Source organism: Tachysurus fulvidraco, chromosome 12, assembly GCF_022655615.1.
Source record: "Tachysurus fulvidraco isolate hzauxx_2018 chromosome 12, HZAU_PFXX_2.0, whole genome shotgun sequence".
In the NCBI taxonomy this organism is placed as follows: domain Eukaryota; kingdom Metazoa; phylum Chordata; class Actinopteri; order Siluriformes; family Bagridae; genus Tachysurus; species Tachysurus fulvidraco.
This window is the reverse complement of record NC_062529.1, coordinates 17883114-17907703: the sequence shown is the minus strand read 5'-3', so window position 1 is coordinate 17907703 and position 24590 is coordinate 17883114. Positions and strand designations below refer to the sequence as shown.

Below are 24590 nucleotides of genomic sequence, written 5' to 3'. Positions count from 1 at the left end.
ATCAGGATTTTCAGTTTGTTTTTCCTTATGTTGGATAACCTTACAGATAATGTAAGGTTAAACCTTACAGTTGAAGATAATGCCTACAAATTTTAAATGCTTATTTGCACTTGTGGCATCTCAGAGAGCAGAAATGGGTTAGATATCACTATTTACTTCGAGGATATTTGTGTGGAAAAAAAAACAAAAAATTATTTTGTTTTTGGAACTTTTCTAGCCCTTAGAATGCTAGGTAACAAACATAAATACTTGTCTGAGGTAAAAACCTCTGGAAAAAAACATTTCTGAGGTAAATACATGTGTAAAAATGTGTCTGGGGTAAAACAAGTCCGAGGTAAAAATGTAAAAATAAAAAAAAAAAACATGAGGTAAAAACGTGTAACAAAAATGTGTCTGAGGTAAAAATATAAAAATAAAAAGTAAAAAAAGAAACATGAGGTAAAAATGTGTAAAAAAAAACTTGTCTAGGGTAAAAACATGTAAAAAAAAGTTTAAAAAAAAAACGTCTGAGGTAAAAACATGAAAAAAAATAACTTGAGCCATAAATTGAGGAGTCTAACATGACAAAAACATTCAATGCCGAAAAGCAACAACAAAAAGACTAGCATTTTATCTCCTTTTTTATTTTCAATTTTATTATTAAACAAACAAAAAAAAAACAACCCAGTCAAATCCCCAGTGATGAATGAACACCTACAGTGTTGAATTAACCCCTGCAGTATTTATTTGCACAGAAGCACTGTAGATGTTCTTTCAACACTGCAGGTTTTGCCATGTTTCATACCTCTTACTTACAGCTGCACGCTATGAAAAAAATCCTCGTTATAATATCCTGGACAAACACATCATTATATGATGATCATAAAAAAAATAAGAAAGAAAAAAAAACGGATTAATTACAAACATGTCTTTATCATACTACAAGTTTGTTGCCACACACTGATTAAAACAAAGACACGGATTAAGAAGCAGAGAGATAGGAAAGAGGAGAGACCTAAAAATAAAGGCGTTATAAATAATAAATAAAAACCATACAGTGCTATTCCCTTATAGCAGTTAATAATAGCTAGCTCTTATTAGCTTTTTCATATATAACCCAATGCTAAGCTCTGAATTTATTCATTGGTAATAAAACGTAAGGCACTTTTGGTAGATTACATAAAAAAAAAATAATATTCTGCATGCTTTAGGAAGTGTAGGCATTGCTAGGATTTCCATAATACAGGTACAGTTCTTTTGGACAATGTGTTTTCTAATGGATGGAGAAAAACAAGGTTTATTTCTGTGCAGAAATTAAATTTTAGCATTTTAGTAGTTTAGTAAAGTGAGATTTCAAAGGAAATCTGTTCTTCTGTAAATATTTGTGCACATCTAAATATGTGCTATTTATCACGCTACATGTGAAAAAATTTTACTCAGAATTTTTTTACTCAGAAAACTGTATTTTGCTCAGAAATACAGAAGAAAAAAATCTCAAACTCATTTGATATCAGAGTTAAGTCATGTGCAGTGATTTACTTGATCGAGCCATATTCAGCTTCAATCAGCCACATGGAGGAAAACACTGCTGAATGATGTGTTATGGCACAGAAGTGGTCCAGTGGATCTAGAAAGCTCATGTTGTCTTGGGAACGTATGATTGCTCTTGTGGCCTGCTCACCATCACACACAGCTGGGACCATTACACTTCACATAACCCCCTCCTCCACTCCACCTCCCCAACCTCCTAAACCTCTTCCTGCTTACGCAACAGTTCTTGATGAGCAGCTGCTGCAGCACGGCATGGGCCGAACACGCTCTTTACTCTGGCAGGGAAAATGTGCTGTAGCCATGTGGCCAGGCTTCTATTTCATTCTAGTTCAATGCTCCTCTGTGCGAGCCAAAACGTATGCTGTGACTCATTTGACATGGCAGACGATTGCGGCTGGAGCGACTGCAAAGCGTTGCTCAATGGAGCCTGTTACTGTAGATGGCTGAACGGCTCCTCTCTTACACGACGGCCAAACCACCAGGGCATTGAGAATTATTTTAAGAATGAAATTGCTGTGAAACCACTGATAGCCATGACGTTGCCAGGTTTTTCTCAAAGCATTTGCAAGTATTATTAGCACAGGGCACTATCCTCATCAGTCATAGCCTCCATATGTTTCTGCTTATGCTCGACAAATAATGATTTGATCCAATACCGAGAGCTGATTAAAGAGAGCGATTATAACATGAACATTAGTCACGTGATGCCCTTTCCCTTTAGGCTAATTTCACGTAAACATTCTTAACCACGTTCAAGCTGCAGACAAACGTGTGGCTGACATATCGGGTGTGCAATCATCGCTCATGTTTTAATGTAATGATTTTGAGATTTCTTTAATGAAGGAGGGCTTTTGTTAGCCATGATGAGCAAAGCTGCTTGGATGCATGCTGTAATGAATGAAGCCATGCTGCTGGCATGAGCCGAGCGAGGCTATTAACCCCAATGCCAAGTCATCTGATTCCGCAGCATCTCCTTTTGCCTAATGAGACACTTGTTGGTCTGTCTGCTTTCAGCTGCAGTACTGATTCTCAGCAAAAACACACAAGGATCAATATGCCAGGGAGTCTTGGATACCTTGAGAGAGGCACATTTAGCATTATTGCTTAACAATGAAAATAGATAATTAAGTATTAGCAGTAATAAATGGATTTTATATTACTCCTTATCATGTTGCATTAGAGTAAGGTTGACACAAAAATATGATAAATTATGATCAAGCTATGTGTAGAGAGATCAGTAAACCCTTTTGGCTATTCCAAAAAATCATTAAATACTATTGGTTATTCTGAAATATCTAGGATCCTTATTGGCTCTTTGTAAACATCGGTAACCCTTAATATTTTCCAAAACATTGGTGATCCCTATAGACTGCTGCAGGAACGAGTCCTAAAACCCGGATATGAGTTCACATTTTTGCACTTCTGATTCTTCTGAATTCAGTAACATTTTTACTGTTAGTTTATTCTGTTAAGTTAATTTTTGTGAATGGCTTTGTGGTTCAAAGCCTGAAATGAGGTATGTGGTTAACACAAGCTCAAAATATTTTCATCTTTTATTCCACATAAAATACCCACTCAGTAAAACCCAACTCCTGATATTTTAAAGCTTTTTATGAAAAAAGCAGTTGCTGACAATTAGCTAAACAAGACTACAGAGATTGTTATGGACATTAAATGTCATTATGTCAAACAGGAAAACTCATCTGCTGCAGCCTGGTTGTGGTTATACTAATAAATGCACTTATCAGGCAATGGTATTAAATAAAGACTGAAAGAGTTGAAAGCTTAGTAGTGGTGATGCTGTCATCATCATGCGACTGTGTGTGGTGTAGTTCGTTTATAGTCTTTATAACTTCAGCCTTTTTACTTCTGATTAGTCTATTTAGGCTTAAAAATGTATGCCTTCATTTGTGTTCATATGTGAAGATTATATTGGTGAACAAAATGTGCTAGAGACAGTGGAAAAATTCTGCTGGCTTTTACTGAGGGAACCAGAGTGACAATCACTTCCAGGTTGGCCTAAACAACACATCATCCCTGCAGCACAATATCGGTTATTCTGACACATTAATGATTCTTAATTACTATTCTGAAATATCAGAGATTCCTATTGACTATTCTGAAATTTTAGAGATTCCTATTGGCTATTCTGTAATATTTGAGATTCCTATTGGCTGTTCTGAAATATTTGAGATTCCCATTGGTTATTCTGAAATACCAGAGATTCGTTTTGGCTATTCTGAAATATTAGAGATTCATTTTGGCTATTCTGAAATACCAGCGATTCCTATTGGCTATTCTGAATAATCAGTGAATCATATTAGCAATTCTGACACATCAGTGAATCCTATCGGCTATTCTGAAATATCAGAGATTCCTATTGGCTATTCTGAAATATCAGTGTTTTAGTTTGCTCATGCTAATTAAATATCATCAGTGCAGGAAAGCTTAACAATTTAAATAATTTTTATGTTATATAATCCCTATGTTCAAAGAAACATCTCAGAAAAGTTTCAAACCTAAATTCTAAATGATTTTGTCAACTTACCTGGTAGATTACAGTGCTGATAGTCTTAAAATCTTACCTGATACATAATACAGAATGGTATGAGGTACTGAGGTAAAGCAAGTGTCCATGTGAGACAGAGAACACAGTTTGTCTTATGAATCAATAAACAAGCAAATAAACAAAGGATAGCTATGAAAATCAAGCACTGCTGAAAACCTAAACAAAAAACATGAAGCATGATAACAATATACAATGGCCTGTAGCTACCAGCACTTACATTTTTGTTGTGTAACAGTAATGACTGTCCCGGTGGGAGGGTCAGGGTCAATTCCAAAAGCATGTTCACTTCACTGTCCAGGTGTGTTTCTAGCCTATGGTACGATACAAACATGGACAAGGAGATGACGGGCACGTTTCCAACTCAACCCATCAACACAGAGCAGACCTGACATCCATGTTCCTCTAGCACTCTAGAAAAGAAATCCCAGCTGCAAAGCAACACCATGACCTGTCTGTTGTTGTGTTTGTAATCTGACTCTGCTTAGAAAGAGTGGAGCTGTTGCCTGTGCTTGTAAATAGAATGGGCCCGAAGAGCAGAGACAGCATTTTTCTAACTTTCGTATCGAGCACCACAGCTCGCTGTGTGTCGGACCAGCTCCAGAGCACACGCTCCCTCCCCGAATGACATATGGGTCCAGCCATCCAGAGAGATGTTAGAGCGTTAAACAGCCTAAACAGGCATGACAGGACTATAGAGCAGCATATCAGCATTAGTATGCTTGTGTGCCCAGCGTCAGAGCTACACTGAGAGCACAGGCAGTGCAAAGAAAGATGTGGTTCGCCAGACAAGAGAATATCGACACTCAACTTACTATACTGTACATAGTGTACAGTAAACTTCCTGCATGAGGCAATCATGTGCACTTTAATAAACACAGAAGAAAAAACAGTCAGTCTGATCAAAGATATGTCAAAACGCCTGCAATGCTCCTGCAACATGATGACATTTTTGAACACAATTCTCTCTTTTTTCACTTTTGAGTCTAACTCAATGTAAAACTGAAACTAATTCCATTTAATAAAGACTGTAGTTTGGCAAAAGATTTAAATGTGTCTTCATAGGAATGGCTTTGCCAGACCAGGACACCTCCATGAGAAAATATACATTTACATTTATTTGGCATTTGGCAGACAGCCTTACACAGAGCGACTTAGATTTTTATCTCATTCATACAGCTGAGCAATTCAGGATTGAGGGCCTTGCATGGGGGCCTGGGAGCCTTAACCACTGAGCTACCACTTACCCCTGCAAATGTGTCTATACAGTAGCCTTTAAGGCCTTTATTTCTGTCTTGTGCAACTTAAAAAAGTTTCTGCTGTAGCAGTGAATCTAGCCACATAAAGACTGGAAAGATAAGTAGTAGATCCTAACTCTAGTAGATAATAATTCTAGATCTTTTTCATGGCCACTGTTTATATGGCACACACAAACACACACAAACACATACATACACAAGCTAGGAGGCCTGAAAGAGATGGAAGCCGACATGACGATAAATGCTGGGAGAGATTACATCGCTGTTGGTGTGAGGTGACTGAGCCCAGTCTGGCATGTTTGATCTCCTTTCCCTATCCACACACACACACATACACACACACACACACACACACGCGCGTGTGCGCCACTTGACACTTCAAGAATGAGCTGCCCTTGGAGAGCTTCATCAAACAAAGAGACGGTATGGGCACAGATGAACACGCAGGCATGTTAACAAGAGACGCGGCTGCAACATTAAGTGGGATGGCGTTTCCCTACACACACACACTCACACATACAGCTCACTGTGCTGTCAGGAGCAGCGGCCTCAAAAAATCATCTGTGCATGAGAGAAAACAATTTTAATATGTATGAAAGGGGAAAGGGACTGTGGAGAAAAATGCTACTATCATAACGTAAGCAGGTCGGGATCACGCCGGGACATGGTGCACAACAAGTTCTTTTTTTTAGTATATCTGCCATTCAGTGACACCATTCACTCACGTAAATTGCTGTAACGATAAACAAATGACCAGAAGGGACTCGGATAAAATGAATCAACTTTAACCTACAACCAGAGACTTCATTTTATCTCAGCTCTTCATCTAATAATGGCTCTCCTTTAATCAAAAGTCTCTGTTGTGGCCACATCACAGCCTCTTCACCAGCCCGGTGCTTAGCTCTGTTAACTCAGCACTCTGATGCATCAAGGCCACCGTGCCATTTACACAGTCCAATCAATGGCAACAAACGACAGCACTCTGCTCTCAAATGGCCTTTTTCTTTTTCATCATTTCGACGCTAGCCCTTTTCGTTTTCAGTAGAGGCCGCCGAGGTGCCGAGGGTTAATGTGCTCTAAAATGCGCCAGCTCTTTCGCTGAGGCTCTGGGTTTTAGTGCCACCGCTTCAAATGTTTTCCCCATTAAACTCCTGACCTCACTCCAAGGCCAAGAGCAAGCAAAAAAGGGGGGAAAAAATCAAACTCAAAGGGTAGGGCTGATTCATGTGTTAAAATACAGACCATTTCCCAGGACATGTTTGAATACAGCAACTCTGAGGGAGAGAATTTATTTTTCGCCTCTGATCCCAAACACAGACTTTCTCAGTCATTTCAGGTCCCACAGGACAAGCAACCTGACTACCAGACTGTCCCCTGTCCCTCTACGTTTCTGCAAGGTTCCTGTCATCGTCCACAAACCTGCAAGTAAGTGGACTGGTTTTACTAAATCACCCCAAAGTGTGAATGTGTGTTGTAACATTTGTGGTTTTAATTGACACACCACAAGCGACACAACCTTCACACCTGTGACACTTGCTAATAACAGCTGACAGTGAATTGGCTGTTACTGTGAGGACGCAGCTACTGGAAGACATTCTGAGATAATCATAAATAAATCGGAACAGGGCTAAAACAGTTTCATAATAACAATAATCTGATAGCTCTAATAAAAAAAAAATTCTTCCTTCCGTCCTTAGTGAGATCTCTCTCTCTCTCTCTCTCTCTCTCTCTCTCTCTCTCTCTCTCTATGTGTGTGTCAACATTTATTGGTCTGACATAAAAAATATTAATTTCATATGACTCGGTGTGTAAATCTCATGAATGCAAGTGTTATATGTCAAATAAAGGCAATTTTGACATAACAACCTTAAACTGAAGAGGAAAGAAAAAGTACAAAAAGTTGTACAAAAAGACTTCATTCCATCCTTCCTTCCTGCCTTCCTTCGTACTCAGTAATTTACAGAGTAACACATATTTATTATTTGTCTTTTGTGTCGCAAACACTGCTCTAATAATTAAACACACATGTCTGTTGGTTTTATATTAAAATCATTAAAAATCAAACAAAGCCTTAACTATAAAAAGTTTTGCCTCTCTTTAATCTGTTCCACACCCCAATGTTGCATTTGTCAGGATTCGAGCTATCAGTGTAGAAATGCAATCCATCCTTTAATACAATCCTACAGTACATGAACAGAACTAATACACATAACGACAAATAAAGGCTCACTAGCTCACTGCAGCCTGCATCCTGTATGCCGTCTCGGTTAATCACTCTTAAGCAATGAGCATTTCTGTGGCCACATTCTACTAGTCAAATACCACACCTTCTAATTTGTGGATTGAATTTTAAGGCACATAATGACATCTGAAAAAAAGCCATGAGTTGTGTGAGCAGAGTTCACATCGCAGCCAAACAACTTTTGAGGATTTAATGGAAATATTATGATTTGAAAGCAGAAGTGTTATCTGTGCAGTATTTCATCGGGTTTGCTGCTTTCCTGTCTGTGGGGAACAAATGTTATTTTAATAACCACATCCCCATGAAGCGCAGCAACAGATTCATTCGTTTTTTTTTTAAAGTTTAAGTTATTAGAAGCAACAAACTTTGGGACATAAAATGCATATAATGGAAAAAAAAGTGAAATTTTCTAACGTATTACATTTTGAGATGTTTACGCTGCAAGCTCTAAACAAAGCCAGTACATTAAATGTTATTTCTTTCTTAAGGTGTGTGAATCACAAACTATTTAAAGATTAGTGATGAGACTTACATAGCAAAGCAACATATCTTCTCACGTTGCCTGAACTGTACTATGCCCATTTACATTTACTGCATTTGGTGACTTTGATTTTTATACAACTGAGAAATTGAGGGTTAAGGGCCTTGCTTAGGGGCCCAGCAGTGGCAGCTCGGTGGACCTGGGATTCAAACTCACAACCCTCCGATCATCCAACACTATAAACACTAGGCTACCTTTATTTATCTTTACATATTGGGACTGGACCAAATGAAAGCTACTTATAAATGCTATACTATTCACAACAATAGAATTAAACACAGATATAACTAAACTAATAAAGGTCTATGTTGTATACAATAAAATGTCTCATACATTAAGTAAAAAACCCAACACGCGCACTGTTATAGGAAAATAATGAACATCATAGATGTGTGATCACTTTTATATAATTACCACACACCTCAAAGTCCTCTTGTCTAGCATGTTTAAAAAAATTGTTTGGATGATCCTTTTTACCAGCACACTGGAGCTCACTTCCACCGGCATAATGGAAATCAACTCATCAAACATTTTCAATCAGTGTAAATAAATGAATTATTTTATCGCCACACGTCTAATATACAATGAGGCAGAAAAGTGTTATATTTCAGTGCAAGATGTTTTTCCCCTTTGTTGATAACCTTACAGAGAATTTTAGTAATCAAATAAAACACCTTCAAATATTAGCTACTTATGAACAAGCACTTGGGGCATCTTGGAGAGCAGAAATGGGTCTAGTATCATCATTTACTTTGAAAATAGAAACATTTATGTGGAAAAAAAACAAGTGTCAGAAAGCTAACTAGGATACCCTACAAGGCTACATAATTGTAAATACTTGTTTAAGGTAAAAAGTATAAAAACAAATGTAAAAACATGCAAAAAAAAATTGTGTTAAACATGTCTGAGGTAAAAATGTAAAAAAAAAAATGTAGAAACATGTCTGGAGTAAGAAAGTGTAAAAACATGTCTGAGGTATGAACATGTAAAAAAACGTCTGAGGGAAAAATGTGTAAAAAACACATGTGAGGTACAAACGTTTAAAAAAAACCATGTGTAAATACTTGTCTGGAGTAAGAACATGTAAAATCGTGTCTGATGTAAAAACGTGTAAAAAAATATATATATAAAAGAAGAAGCATTTGTGTGATTAAAAAATCCAAGCTGTTTTTGCTTTTTGGAATTTTTCTACAAAAATATTTCCAATTACCAAAAAATCCAATGTAAGAAAAGTTACAAATAAGAACAAGTCAACAGAGTCATTGATGCTCATTGGGATTTCTAGTGACAAACTGATCCTGTCACTGATATATTCTTCACCAGCTACAATTTCAAGGCTACATAAGTCTTCTTTTGATTTTATTTATGTATTTCTTATTTCCCAGGTCAAAATGTCTGTTTAGAAATTTCATGCATGCAGATTTTGGTTAAGAGCCTGTACTTGATTCAGTCTTCTGCTGTTGTAACTCATTCATCTCAAGCTTTGACATATTGTTCATTCTGAGCTGCATTTTTGCTCATCATGGCTGTTAAGAGTGGTTGTTTTCGAGTTATCTTACCCTTTCCTGTCAGTCTGAACTAGCCTGGAGATTCTCCTCTGACCTCTCTTATCACTGTGGAGTTTCAGCTTGCAGAGCTGCCACTCACAGGATTATTTCCTTCCTGCACCATTCTGTGTAAACTTTGGAGACTGTTATGTGTGAAATCTCCCAAGAGATCAGCAGTTTCTGAAACACTCAAACTAACCCATCAAGCATGCTGCGGTTCAAGTCACTGATATCATAAATTTCCCTTTCTCAAGATGGATGTGAACATTAAATGAAGCTCATGACACGTAACTGTACACGTTCATGTATTTCATGATTAGCTGATTAGATAAGTGCATGAACAATGTCTATCGATATCTAATAAAGTGGCCAGTAAATGTATTTTTAAAAAAAAGGCAGCTACATGCACTTGCACTATCTGTTCTCTAACCAACCTAGTTCTGTAGCTAGATAACCTTTATTTGTAGTAGCTATGGGGTTGTTGGTTCGATTCCCACCTTTGCCTTCTGTGTGTTTGTGTGTGTGTGTGAGTGTGTGGAGTTAAAATGTTCTCCAAGTGCTCCAGAGGTTTCTTCTGCGAACTCTGGATTCCTCCACTAGTCCAAAGACATGCATCTCTGGATTGTCCATAGTTCTGTATGTGAGTGTATGTTAGTGTCCCCTGTCTTGTGCCCTGAATCCCCCGTGATAGACTCCAGGCTCCCTGTGACCCTGTGTAGGAGAAGTACTACAGAAAATGCATGGATGGAAATAATGACTGGTTGAACAACAGAGTTAAAATGGTTGTGTACTGAAGCTTTGGAGAAAGAAACAGTTTCCCTTGCTACTGTATGAGACTTTATGCAGCCACATGCAAGTGGGATATCGTTTTTCTTTGTCTGAGCAACTGTTTCTTAAAATTTGGAATATTGGAAGTTAATTATTAGAAATGTTTATTTTCACATGTCTTCCTACATTTTTACTGCCGTGGTTCTCCATGTTTGAGCTGATGCCCTACTGTAAAAAAAAAAAAAAAAAAAAAGACACCTAATGCTGCTGGTCATGTTTCTAAAAAGTTTTAGCATTTTCAACTTTGAATGTGGGGGCATGGTGGCTTTGTGGTTAGCACGTTTGCCTCACTCCTCCAGGTTTGGGGGTTCGATTCCCACCTCCGCCTTGTGTGTGTGGAGTTTACATGTTCTCCTCGTGCCTCCGGGGTTTTTCCGGGTACTCCGGTTTCCTCCCCCGGTCCAAAGACATGCATGGTAGGTTGATTTGGCATCTCTGGAAAAATTGCCTGTAGTGTGTGATTGCGTGAGTGAATGAGAGTGTGTGTGCCCTGTGATGAGTTGGCACTCCATCCAGGGTGTATCCTGCCTCGATGCCCGATGACGCCTGAGATAAGCACAGGATCCCCATGACCTGAGAAGTTCGTTTAAGCTGTAGAAAATTAATGAATGAATGGACTTTGAATGTGTTCTGCAATGACAAAACTTTTTAAAAAGCGGACACATTCTTAACACCTTGAGGCATCTTTCCAGAGGACGGCATATAAACATGCCGGGGGTTGAGGGAAAAAAAACAAAGCTCAAGCCCAAAGTGCCTCAGCAAGCTTAAAGTCTGGGGTTATTGTAAATGTTATACAAAAGCCATACAATCAATCCCATTAATTAATTCAGCAATTATTAATATTAAATGTGCTTATTTACACACATGAGAAAGCAAGATTCTGTTTGTTTTGGCACCTCGGAGTGTTTTCGCAAGAGAAAAGATCCCGGTGCCGTGATGCTTCAAGGTCACACCTGTGGAGAAAGAAGCGTGTACAAATGCAGTCACAGGTTTTCTTTCAATAAAAACCCATCAGCGATGGCCTCAGCCTGCAGACTCAAAGAGAATCAAACTAAAATGGCCCAGGCTGTTATTGTACAAGAACAGCGGAGAACAAGACAACGTTTCCACTCCTGTGTAATGGTCGGATTCTATTAACTTAGGCGAATGGGCAAGAAAGAAGCAGCAGCAGCAGCAGCCAGTAATAGTCCCTTTCCTGGCTTGTTGACACATTTTCCCTCTTTCATTTCACTGGCTGTCTCTCTCTTCTCTGCACATCAAACGCTAATGTTGCCTTCAAATTCTTTTTCCTTTCTGTCTGCCAACATTGACATCACAGGAAATTGCACTGGAATTGGCAGGCCTTTTGCTTTCAAGTTCATTCCACTTCCAAACAAAGAGCCCGACTCCTGTCATCAGTGCGGGCGCTCATGTTGCTTCCCTTCTGTTTGCTCTCCATTTCCTGATCACTCTGACACAAACACGAGACATTTGTCTAATTCGGCGCATCTTAAAAATTTTGCCCAAGGCCTAATTTTCTCTCCGTAGATGACTGCACGGCTGGTGCATGTATACTTCATCATTCAGCAAAAATTAATGAGAAGTTGGAGAGAAAAAAAAAACCGGGTACTGCTCTAATTGAGTGTGATATTCAGCACTAAAAACTCTAGGATCTATAGTAGGAAAAGAACAGGTTTCTTGTCCTGTTGCAGCTCACTTGAGCAGCTTGATGTACAGCAGCATGGATGGTGAGATCTCTGAGGTGGCTAACCCTGTGAAATCAGACTCGCCGCATGCGTGTCTTGGTCAGAGAGGTGAAATTTCTCCCATCATATCCTGAGAAGTTAGTGGATCACTCAGACAAGAGGAAAAACCTGAGGTTCACAGTAGAGAGACTAAAATCTCACTATAAATATTTTAAAAACAGCACGAGGTGCATGGAAGGCAGGATGCTGAGAATATTCTTTATACAGTAAACATGGGTTTGGAGTGATGGTGTGATTTTGATAGCGTGAGAAATTACAGCACGGTTTCGGCCGTTTATAAGTTGGTTTGACGTATCGCTGGTTTATAATAATGGAATCAAATATAAATCCCATTATTTCAAATAAATAGATCATTTAAACAGCTACATATGAAGTGAAAGACAAATAAAAAACACACTGATTAAAATGAAACCCGAGTTGATACGCTGGGTGATACATTCACAGCGTTCCTTCATTCATTCATTCATTCATCCTGTGCATGGTTTAAACCTTATTGAGGCGATTTAAAACAAGAATTATTTATTTGTCATATACATAAATGCACACAGTAGGAAATGTAGTGACATTCTTTTTGATCCATTTGTGACAGAAGTGGAATAAAATAAAATAAAAACAAAAGGAAATAATAAAATTAAATATTAAAAATCGAATAAACATTGTTACAATAGAAATAGAAAAATAATGATGTGTACAAGCCAAGGGAAAACTATATTAAAAAATATAAAAGTATAAATGAATGAGCATGGCTCTGTAGCAGAACAGTTTGACTATTGTGAATAAAGCAAAGTGATAACTGCATTAAAAAAACAAATTCTGTAGCTGAGATAGAGATACTGTCAGAAGCAGTATTTCTACATTTCTTTCTGCATTTCTACATGCTTTTCCCCCGCCAAAAAAGAAACATCTTCTAGTTTAAGCCATGCCTATTTTGGTTTAAATCTTATGTAATCTGGTGAAATTGTCTCACAGGCCTACATTTTATACCTAAAATACAACTAAAAATCCAATTACCTCCAATTTTGTGAAAATGTTTTTGAAATATTGTCATATTTTCCATCTCTGCCCATAGATCCACGACCTTCTAGTTGATTATTCAGTTTTCAAAGCTCTGCGGATGCACATTCACCTCCGAGCTAGCATAAGTGCTAAACCTGCTTACTCCAAAGGTATTGTATAAATTACGGCTTTGAAGAGGGAATTTGCATTCAGAGGCTGAGTGTCTAGCTTTGTCTTGTGTAGCTTTGTCTTGTGCCATGCTGAAGACACACACACACACACACACACACACACACACACACACACACACACACACACACACACACACACACACACACACACATGCACACACACACACACACACTCACACTCGCACAGCAGGGAGCAGATGACAGCAGTAGTGAGGTCACCGGGGTCACTGTCAGATGGCGGTGACGTAATCTATTCTTGCTGGTCCAAGCGGTCTGAAAGTACCAAACTATGCACTCACCCATCCACAGCAAATCCATGTCTATTTCTCACCAGACACACACTCTATTTAAATGACTTCCTTAAAGCACTTCGTTTGTTAGGACAGACAGTGTTTTTATCTTAATTTACTTCACATCGATGGGACACTCTGAAGAACGTAAATAACCAAACAAATTTAACTAATGATTTTCCACAGCTGCAGTGCAACCGACTGTACGGTGCAAATGATTCTTTTCCGTAAATTCAATAAACTGTAAGACAATGGGTGCACCAGTTCATTTTTCCTCGGGACTCCAGTCTTGAATTTAAATGGTACAACCCGGTGCCAAATGACAGCCTGAAGCAGTCTTTGTGAAGATCAGAAGAGAACCTCGAAGACATTGCCAAGTGCTCAATGCAGTCAAAGCCAAAATATCACTCATTAGAGGTCTAACTTTAATCAGAGATACAAACGATAATCCTCCTGAGGGACAAATGCCAAACACTGACATGAGTAAGCAAACATTGACATTATTCCAAGATCAGCAACGGTCTCGTGCCAAACTGCTGGATAAACCACATGCTACATGAATGTTCCTTAAGCTGACCAGGTTCTTCTCAGTTTCCTTTAGTTTTGTAGTAAAAAAATGTTGTTATTTCACAGCTTCTACGTTTTCTCATCTTGGTAGGGATTATAAGAGGTCAGGTTTTCTTGGGAGCAGGAGGGCTTGTGTGCCAACAGCTCTCTGGAGACATATTAAATCTATGAGCAACAAGCCTGGCTAAATATAGCAGCATGGCAGGGGGACACGGAGTGAAGCTCAGAATAACTCAGACAGCTTTAGTGGACCAAGAAGGCCAAACACAGCAAATTGGTCAATGGGACGTAAAACCTCACGTGAAATTAAAAACAAATCTTACATGATCTAACTTCATTATAATATATATATATATATATATATATATATATATATATATATATATATATATATATATATATATATATGGTTAAAGAGAGATATCTGAGTGCAGCATGAGTAAATGTTTCTGTTCTGCCTTTCATATACAGACAGAGACAGAGAAAAATGTCCCCTGTTGCCTGAGTGACAGGATGATCAACCAAATTATAGGATAAGATGAATATATAAGAGTAAATGAATGTTCTCTTGAATTGTCTCGGACAAAGAATAAGTTTCTCACATGGTAACACCCTCATGTAAAACATTGTATTTAAATAAATTCTATTATGAGCAAGAAATAAAACATGATGGATGGACACCGGAGACGACGGACATGTCTGATGATTTTGTGTACCTACTACCACACTGCAAACACTTAATAATTTATTTTTGTTTAGATTTACCTTCTGACCAATAAGAGTTGAGATTTCAACAATGCTGTGGTATAAATATTAATAAAAGCATACCTGTTGTTGAGGATATGGCATCGTGCCCATGCTCATCTGTCCCCTTCCCTGCATGGCCATCGGGTATCTGTGTGGAGAAGGAGATCCGTACGGCTGACTGGGATAGGGGACACCCTGCTGCTGCTGAGAGTATGGACTGCTGCTCATCCCATACATTTGTGAGCGCTTCATCACCATGAAGTCCATAGAGCCCACCTGAAAAAAGACAGACGCTGCATTCATCTAACCAGCCTCAAACCTCGGCGAATCTGAAAAGGTGAAAAAAATATGAGTAGACAGTTCCTGCCTGGGGCGCTTTAGATTTATTTTAGGGTCCCCCCCACTTCTCTAAACACTCAACCCCAACCCACCCACCCGTCCTCATGACTCAGTGAGTCAACAGGAAAATTCCGGCATGTCAGGTTAACATTAATCTGTCACCCAAAGTGTGGAATCCATGACGGGGTGGATTATGTCAGGTCTGATGTGAGTGCGCCAGCCTGCTGGATCACAGATGATTTATGGCATTTGTTCCTGCTGTCTTTTTCAGTCAGAGTCACTGTGCAGATCTTTTCCTGCATCCCTAAGCAATACCAGCACTGGATATTTGATGATGAATGCCTCTGTGAACTCCACACGCGCACACGCACGCACACATATATTTCCGTGTTGACTTATCATGATGTTCAATTGTATAAAACTTTTACTGCATTTAAAATCATTTATAGTCTGTGTGCAGTGTGTGTGTGTGTGAGAGAGAGAGAGAGAGCGAGAGAGAGAGAGAGAGAGAGAGAGAGAGAGAGAGAGAGAGAGAGAGAGAGAGAGAGAGAGAGAGAGAGAGAGAGAGAGAGAGAGAGAGAGTATAGCAGTATAGAGTATTTACTTCCACCCACAAGCATATTAACAAGTTTTTGATAATTCCTTTAAATGCATTATGACCAAAATATAATACAGCCAAATTTCCCCCACATCTACTCACTTAGGTTTGGGATAAAAAAAACAACTCCACTCTGTGGTAAAATAAAAATAAAAAAGCACTTTAACTGCCACTTTTTAAAATTAGAGTTAAAATACGCAATTAAAATTAAAGTTGGCAGCACCCCAAAGTGTTCATATGCGGTTTGGGTGCTTTTAACAATGGTCACAAAGCAGCTTAAAAATAAATCAATAAAATATTAAAATAAAAAAATTATATATTTTATTTAATTTTTTGTTTGTTTGTTTGTTTACATATTTATTTATTTATTTATTTATTTATTTATTTATTTATCTGCTTTTTCATTTTTATTTGTATTTTTAATTAATTATTTATTTTTAAGCTGCTTTGATACAGAATAAATGAAACAAACAAATATGTGAATTCTTGATAAAGGTAACGAGTCTGTAGCCACATAGTTCCTTGGTTTAGCATATTTTGTCTGTGACCCCGCTGTTGGCAAACATTTTTCCTTGATATATCTAACATGAAGGCGATGTATTGCGCATATGCTTCTTAGCTTTGTTTACAGCTTAATGATGTTTACAGCATTGAGCTGGGATGCATCACTGTAAGGTGTCTTTTGTGATTCTAAATTGTTATAAACAGTGGAGAGACTTATTATGAATAAATACCTAATAAGGAACATGTACAACAAATGTTGTTTTTTTGTTTGTTTGTTTGTTTTGTAATAGTTAACAGGAAGTAAGTCGAGTTTTTTTTTTCTTTCTCATGTCTATTATGCCTATTGTATGAAATCTGCATATCCCAGGCATCCAGACCAGGTTTGCCCTGTATTTGGGGGAAAAAATAACACACTAAGTTGTCACACTAAGCCTTTATGTTGAAACGTTTTGTCCATAAATACTTTACCCATGCAGTTGCACTGTTCTAATCCACTACACCTGAGCTCTGAACAATTAGCAGTCATGACATAGTCAAGCGTGTAAAATTCAGCTTTGGACTATCCAGTCAAATATATAGCACAGTTAATTAGGTATCAGCAGCTAAAAGGCAGCGCTGATGAAAGTGGGAATGTGGGCCACTGTGCCATTGGTGATATGGGACACGGTAAAGGCATTTGCTCAAGAGGAACTGCTTTGAACCAAAAAGAAAAAAGACAGAATACACAAGCAGAATACAAGCAAATCTTATTGCTGACACCAGAACAGGAAGTGAGCTTGGAGATCCCCCAGATTGAAGAGATGCTTTCTGAGGAGAAAATGCTCCCTTATTTGCCTATTTGCATTTCCCAGCAGTCACTCCAGCCTCTTCTCATAATGGTCTGACCGATACACAGGCTATCATTACAGATGAAAAGAACCTTTTTAGATGTTTGTGGAGTAAAAGTGACTGCAGATAGTGAGATGAGGGCAACTGCAGCAAAGCAGAAACAGCAGCAGCAGCAGAACCAATCGGTCTATTTGAAATGTAGGGAAATCCCAGGCCTAATCTACTGCCACTTCAGCACACCATGATGCGGCCTGCTGTAAAAACCGCTGCCGTGGCAAAAACAGCTACAGGATTACACCCGGATGACTGCTATACAGATTTCAGCTATAATAAGCAGCCTAAGCTTTATTGAGTGCTACTTGGCTTAACAGCTAGTTAACTTGTTAACTAGCATAATGTCTTTAACAAAAACTCCCACATGTCTATATGGAGTTTATCTACTGTATCTTACATGTAGCCAATGTTTTAAAGTATTAGGTTGGCATTGCTTGTGCTGCGTTGGTGTTAAATAAATAGCTAGATTGTGATAGGTTTATAGGTACATCGATCAGCCATAACTTTAAATCCACTGAGAGGTAAAGTGAATAACGTTGATTATCTTGCTAGAATGAGAGTATATTATGCAGCAAGTGATTGTAGTGAAGCTGAAGACGGAAAAACAAACAGGCTTAAGGATTACGGCAGTGACCTCATACAGCATGATGATGTGTCCTGAAACACTGCAAAAATTTGTTCAGGAACGGTTTGAGGAACATGACAACGAGTTCAAGTCAGTCTGATTGAGCATCTGTCGGATGTGCTGGACAAACTGACATGTAGAAGCTCCACCTCACAACTTACAGGACTTAAAGTATCTGCTGCCTACTGTATGTTTCGGTCCATGGACTCCACAAGATTGACAATGCAGCAGGATCTAAAACAGTATTAGGCAGGTGGTTTTAATGTTATATCTGTCGGGTATGATGTTATTGAATTAAGCATCATCGTGAGCACCTTAGAGGCTTTTAACTTAATACTTTATCTACGTATTTCCAATAACGTATTAAATAAATAAATAAATAAATAAATAAATAAATAAATAAATAAATAAATAAATGCAAGGTTATAAAAAGTCCAGAAGGTTCCTTTATTAAAGCCGACCTCAAGGTCAGACTTTTTTGGTCACCACATCTGGCATAGATACTAAAAATAAATACTCTTTAATAGATGTTTTTTTCTGCCTGTTTGCAATTATTGGTCAGTTATTTAAGGCTTGTCAGATCTTGAAAGCTCTTTTTTTCTTTGACCAAAGTGCATCTATAAGCCTCTTTAGTTCATTTAGTCCACGATGTTAATAAAAGCACAGTTACTGCTTAATAAATCTACTATCTCTGGCAAATAGGTTGCTTTCTTGAGATCACAAAAATATATAAATATAAATAACGATAGTATAATACTAGAACGTCTCCCACTATGTTCCACAGTAACTATACTATGCCTCACAAACATAAACGACCTAAAATTTTAAAATGCACAATTTCATATAAAAAAAAGAGAAAACAAGAATGCATTTGAGTAGATTAGGAGTGAATAAATCTGAAGCAGGAAGCCATAGCTCAAAATTACAAACGTGATCTCGGCTCTGCCTGAATAAGGAAGCCATCCACTCTGTGTTTTAATGTAGGTCTACATAAGGCAGTAATAAAGCTCAAATTGAATTTATGAACTCGCTCTGTTTCAAAGTCTTGCGTGTATATTGCAAAATAAAGCTATTATCCAACAAACTACAAAATTAGGTCAGGAATGTGCCACCAAATTTGATTAAATTGCTTCTCCGAGTTGTTTCGACTCTGATTTTACGACTTCAAAACGCTTTAAATCTGCTCGTTTTAATGCGCAAAGTTGTTAATCAGCGAACAAGAAAACACTTGGCGCAAAAAGAAAAAAAAAAAGCGAAATAGATTACGAGGTAGCAGGCTGCATATTGAGATCAAATGAGCATTAAAATGGTGCTCTGCAAACGGTTATTATCATAATTCCATTTAGACTCTACAGAAATGTGGCTTGATTGTATATCAGATTTTAGTGGGTGTCTTTTTTTTTTCATGAGGCTGTTCATTCCAGCGCTGTGCAGACCGTGTGTTTTTATAAGAGCCGCAGGTTAACGATCAGCTCAGAAAGCGAGTCTGTGCTTCAATCAAAACATGACACAGATGTACAGAACACAAACACAAAAAAACACACACAGGCACTTTTCCCTATAATGCTGGATGGCTCTGTAAGAAAAATCAATAGTCACTCAGACTCAAACGGATTGGTGTATCTACGAACTTAAAACAGTAAAAGAAATAAAAGTATGGGTTTGTTAGAAAGCGCTAAATATTGGACCTATTATTCATTTTCTACCGCTTATCCGAACTTCCCGGGTCACGGGGAGCCTGTGCCTATCTCAGGCGTCATCGGGCATCGAGGCAGGATACACCCTGGACGGAGTGCCAACCCATCGCAGGGCACACACACACTCTCATTCACTCACACAATCACACACTACGGACTTTCCAGAGATGCCAATCAACCTACCATGCATGTTTTTGGACCGGGAGAGGAAACCGGAGTACCCGGAGGAAACCCCCGAGGCACGGGGAGAACATGCAAACTCCACACACACAAGGTGGAGGCGGGAATCGAACCCCCAACCCTGGAAGTGTGAGGCGAACGTGCTAAATACTAAGCCACCATGCCCCACTTGGACCTATTATAATTCCAGTTATTAAGTATTCTGAACGAGGTGGATGTGAGATGTAAGAAATGAAATAACCAGTTGTGATGCAGCTTGACATGAAGCACATTTACTATTACTATTCTGAAGCTGAGTATTTTTCTACTACAGCAACAGGAAGTTTTTTCCGTGTAGCACAGTGACATGGCATTTATTACAATTTTTATTTTATTAACAAACAATTGTGATTTTTTTTAACCATGTAAGGTTGTGGAACATCTACAATAGTCCTGTTATTGCTTACATACCGGATTACACCCGGATGACTGCTGTACAGATTTCAGCTATAATGTGCGGCTAAAGATTTATTGAGTGCTACTTGGCTAGCTAGCTAGCTTGTTAACTAGCATAATGTCTTCAACAAAATCTCCCACATTTTTACTTTATTAACAAACAACTGTGATTTTATTTTTAACCATGTAATGTTCTGGAACATCTAAAAACATCTATAAACACCACCTCAAGTTTATATGTTGGAAATGAATTGGTGAGTCGCTGGATGTGTGAATGCTAATTAAAGAGACAGGATGTTTATGTTTTTTTATTTATTTTAAGTTATAGTAAAGTGTGTGTGTGTGTGTGTGTGTGTGTGTGTGTGTGTGTGTGTGTGTGTGTGTGTGCATGCTTGGTTTGCTGCTACAAACTTAAAGTAACTTAATTTAATTAAATTAATATTTCAACTTTAGTCTAACAAGCAGCTTTCATTTTTAAGTAGCTGAAAATGTCAAAATAGAAATACAGTTTAAAGAATCATTAAATATGAAATCTACATCAGTAAAACTGGGATATTACCATGTGATAAATCCACTCCTTTTTCTCCATGTAACACCTGTAAGATTTTTCCAGTATAGAAATTTTTTTATCTCTGTGCATTTTGCTTCGAAATTCCACAAGGCATAAACGCTTTCAGAAAGTTAAAGGAAAAGGTTTAGTCAGTTTAATTGCACTTGCAAATCATCTCATGTGAAGTAAAGAGCTGTAGAAATTACAAAGCACTCCATTAATTTAGAAAAATGAGATTAATAATAGTGACAGAATATCCAAATAATTCCAATACCTAGATTTTTCTAAGAGAGAAAGGTTATACTTAGTTAATACTAATCAAATGAAAGGGTTTTATATATATATATATATATATATATATATATATATATATATATATATATATATATATATATATATATATATATATATATATATATATATATACAGTGGTGTAAAAAAGTGTTGGCTCCCTTCCTAATTTTTTGCACATTTGTCGCACTTTAATGTTTCAGATCATGAAACAAATTTAATAATTAGTCAAAGACACGAGTAAAGAAAACATGCAGTTTTTAAATGAAGGTTTTTATTATTAAGGGAAAACAAAATCCAGAAATGACTTAAATAAGACCAGACTGACAAAGTGAAGCAGACCAAAAGATCCTCAAAAACTACACATCGTGCCGAGATCTAAAGAAATTCAGGAACAAATGAGAAAGAAAGTAATTGAGATCTAGCAGTCTGGAAAAGGCTTTAAAGCCATTTCTAAAGCTTTGGGACTCCAGCGAAAAACAGTGAGAGCCAATATCCACAAATGGCAAAAACATGGAACAGTGGTGAACCTTCTCAGGAGTGGCAGGTGATCGAAATTACCCCAAAGACGACTCATCCAAGATGTCAGAAAAGACCCCACAACCACATCCAAAGAACTGCAGGCCTCACTTGCCTCAGTTAAGGTCAGAGTTCATGATTCCACCATAAGAAAGAGACTGGGCAAAAACGGCCTGCATAGCAGAGTTCCAAGACCTAAACTGCTGCTGAGCAAAAAAAAAATGTTTTCTGGCTCATCTCAGATTTGCCAGAAAACATCTTGATGACCTTGAAAAGTCTTCAGAAAAAGAACATCATACCAACAGTAAAATATGGTGGTGGTAGTGTGATTGTCTGGAGCTGCTTCATGATCTGGAAGACTTGCAATGATAAATAGAACCATGAATTCTGCTGTCTACCAAAACATCCTGAAGGACAGTGTGCGGCCCTCTGTTTGTGACCTCAAGCTGAAGCGAACTTGGGTTCTGCAGCAGGACAATAATGTCCTGACCTGAACCCTATTGAGACATTGTGGCATGACCTGGTTCATACTCGAAAACCATCCATTGTGGCTGAATTACAACAAGTCTGCAAAGATGAGTGGACCGAAATTCCTCCACAGTGCTGTAACAGACTCATTCCAAGCTATCGCAAAAGCTTGATTGCAGTTCTTGCTGCTAAGGGTCGCCCAACCAGTTATTAGGTTTAGGGGGCAAACACTTTTTCACACAGGGCCATGTAGGTTTGGATTTTGTTTTCCCTTAATAATATAAACCTTCAATTAAAAACTGTATGCTGTGTTTACTTCTGTTATCTCTCACTAATATTTAAATTTGTTTGATGATCTGAAACATTAAAGTGTGACAAACGTGCAAAATAAAATCAGGAAGGGGGCCAACACTTTTTCACATCACTGTATATACTTAAAAAAAAAACTTTTTAAAAAGTACTGAAAATGAAACCACACCGCTAAAATAGAAAAATCCCCACAAACACAACCCAATCACCCAGACTCTTTTTAGAAAGGAGGGCAGCTATTACCAGATGATGCCTGCAGCTCAACAGAGGCTCAGAAACAATGATGGAGCCTAATTCATACACTAACGAGAGAAAAAGGAGCCGGTGTTTTAAATAAACTGTGAGCACGAGACAGCATGGGGACGAGATACGGCTTGCTATTAATCTGTGCAAATTCCACGCTCCTGCTGACTAAGATTAGAAAATTAATTTCATGGATGCAAAAGCAATACTGATGTCATCAAAGAGAATAGAAGGAGAGGTTTAACTCTTAGCTGACGATTATAAAACAAATGAATACGGTTATAGTGCGTGTCACAATAACATGATCTTCCACACATGGTCCACTCGCGCAATAAGAAGCGAAAAGGAAAGAACGGATAAAAAGTATGAGCCTAGGGATGATGCAGAATCACATTTCTTGTGTGTCTTGTTAAAGGGTTAAATGTTCAGGATCTTGAACATGTGATTGGGATGAAACTTTCATGAAACTTTATTCTTGTGACATTGAATTAAAAAAACATTGACATTTAACTGTTTGACAGTGTTAAAAGTAGCAGGATAGAAATGAGTATCATAGGATTAGCTAAATAAATAAATAAATAAATAAATAAATAAATAAATAAACATAGTTAACTGTGTTAGAATTCATCACAGGGCACACACACACTCTCATTCACTCACACACTCACACACTACGGACAATTTTCCAGAAATGCCAATTAACCTACCATGCATGTCTTTGGACAGGGGGAGAAAACCAGAGTACCCGGAGGAAAAAACATGCAAACTCCATACACTCAAGGCAGAGGCGGTAATCGAACCCCCAACCCTGGAGGTGTTAGGTGAACGTGCTAACCACTAAGCCACCGTGCCCCCTTTGGATTTTTTTTAATCTTTTACACAATTTTTATTTATTTATGCAGTAACATAAAATGTTGTGGGACAATAAAAGTGTATATTTTTATGACCTTTGACCTTTTTATGACCTATAATAGAGTCTTGCAATAGATTCATGGAGACTCACTAATGAAAGTGAAAAAAGTGAAAGTGACATGACATACAGTACGGCTAAGTATGGTGACCCATACTCAGAATTCGTTCTCTGCATTTGACCCATCCTAAGTGCACACACACACAGCAGTTAACACACACCGTGAACACACACCCGGAGCAGTGGGCAGCCATTTTTGCTACGGCGCCCGGGGAGCAGTTGGGGGCTTTGGTGCCTTGCTCAAGGGCACCTCAGTCGTGGCCGGCCCGAGACTCAACCCACAACCTTAGGATTACGAGTCAGACTCTCTAAACATTAGGCCACGACTTGCCCAAAAACAAATCAGGGGAGAGTGCGAACGCAGTCCCCCACTATCAGAAATTATGCAGTCTAGATTCCAGCATTTGGGGAGGTCAGCACAGCCCGAGTGCAATGGCCGAGCCTCGCTTTGGGTAAACCACCTCCTTGGTCATGGTATTGCCCCTGCCAGGATATTATGCAACATGATTTTTATGGAAGATTTTTTTTTTAATCTTTTATGCAATTTTAATTTTTTAAAGCAATAACAATTTCTTTCTTTTATTTTATATATATATATATATATATATATATATATATATACGTATATACATATATATATATATATTCATGATTTTTATTGATTTAATGATTATGAGTAGTTTATTGATTCCGTGTCAAAGTGCAGTGCGGTTTATAGTGTGATTTGTCAACAAGTAACTGTAAGCACTGTAAACTTTATTTGATTTATTTCTTATCCAAAACAAGCCCATACTTTATGTTATTGTAAAGATCAGCTGACTGTGTAAATGCCATTTATGTTCGTTTTACACATAAATAAAACATGTGACAGTCAGAATATTCATCAGGAAATGTGAGAGTCAGACTATTCGTACTCTTCTACCACTGAAAT

The 24590-nt window shown here is 38.0% G+C and overlaps 1 protein-coding gene and 1 pseudogene across 2 annotated transcripts in view; both read right to left on the bottom strand.

The window, feature by feature from the left end:
* Positions 1 to 24590, bottom strand: part of LOC113659566 (AT-rich interactive domain-containing protein 1B-like) — a 207936-nt gene that overhangs the window by 161618 nt on the left and 21728 nt on the right. For both annotated transcript variants that reach the window (XM_027172441.2, XM_027172440.2), the window contains exon 2: positions 15131 to 15325. In XM_027172441.2, the coding sequence (XP_027028242.2) occupies positions 15131 to 15325 (195 nt within the window). The remainder of the gene's footprint in view (positions 1 to 15130; positions 15326 to 24590) is intronic.
* Positions 24003 to 24157, bottom strand: LOC125146102 (annotated as a pseudogene).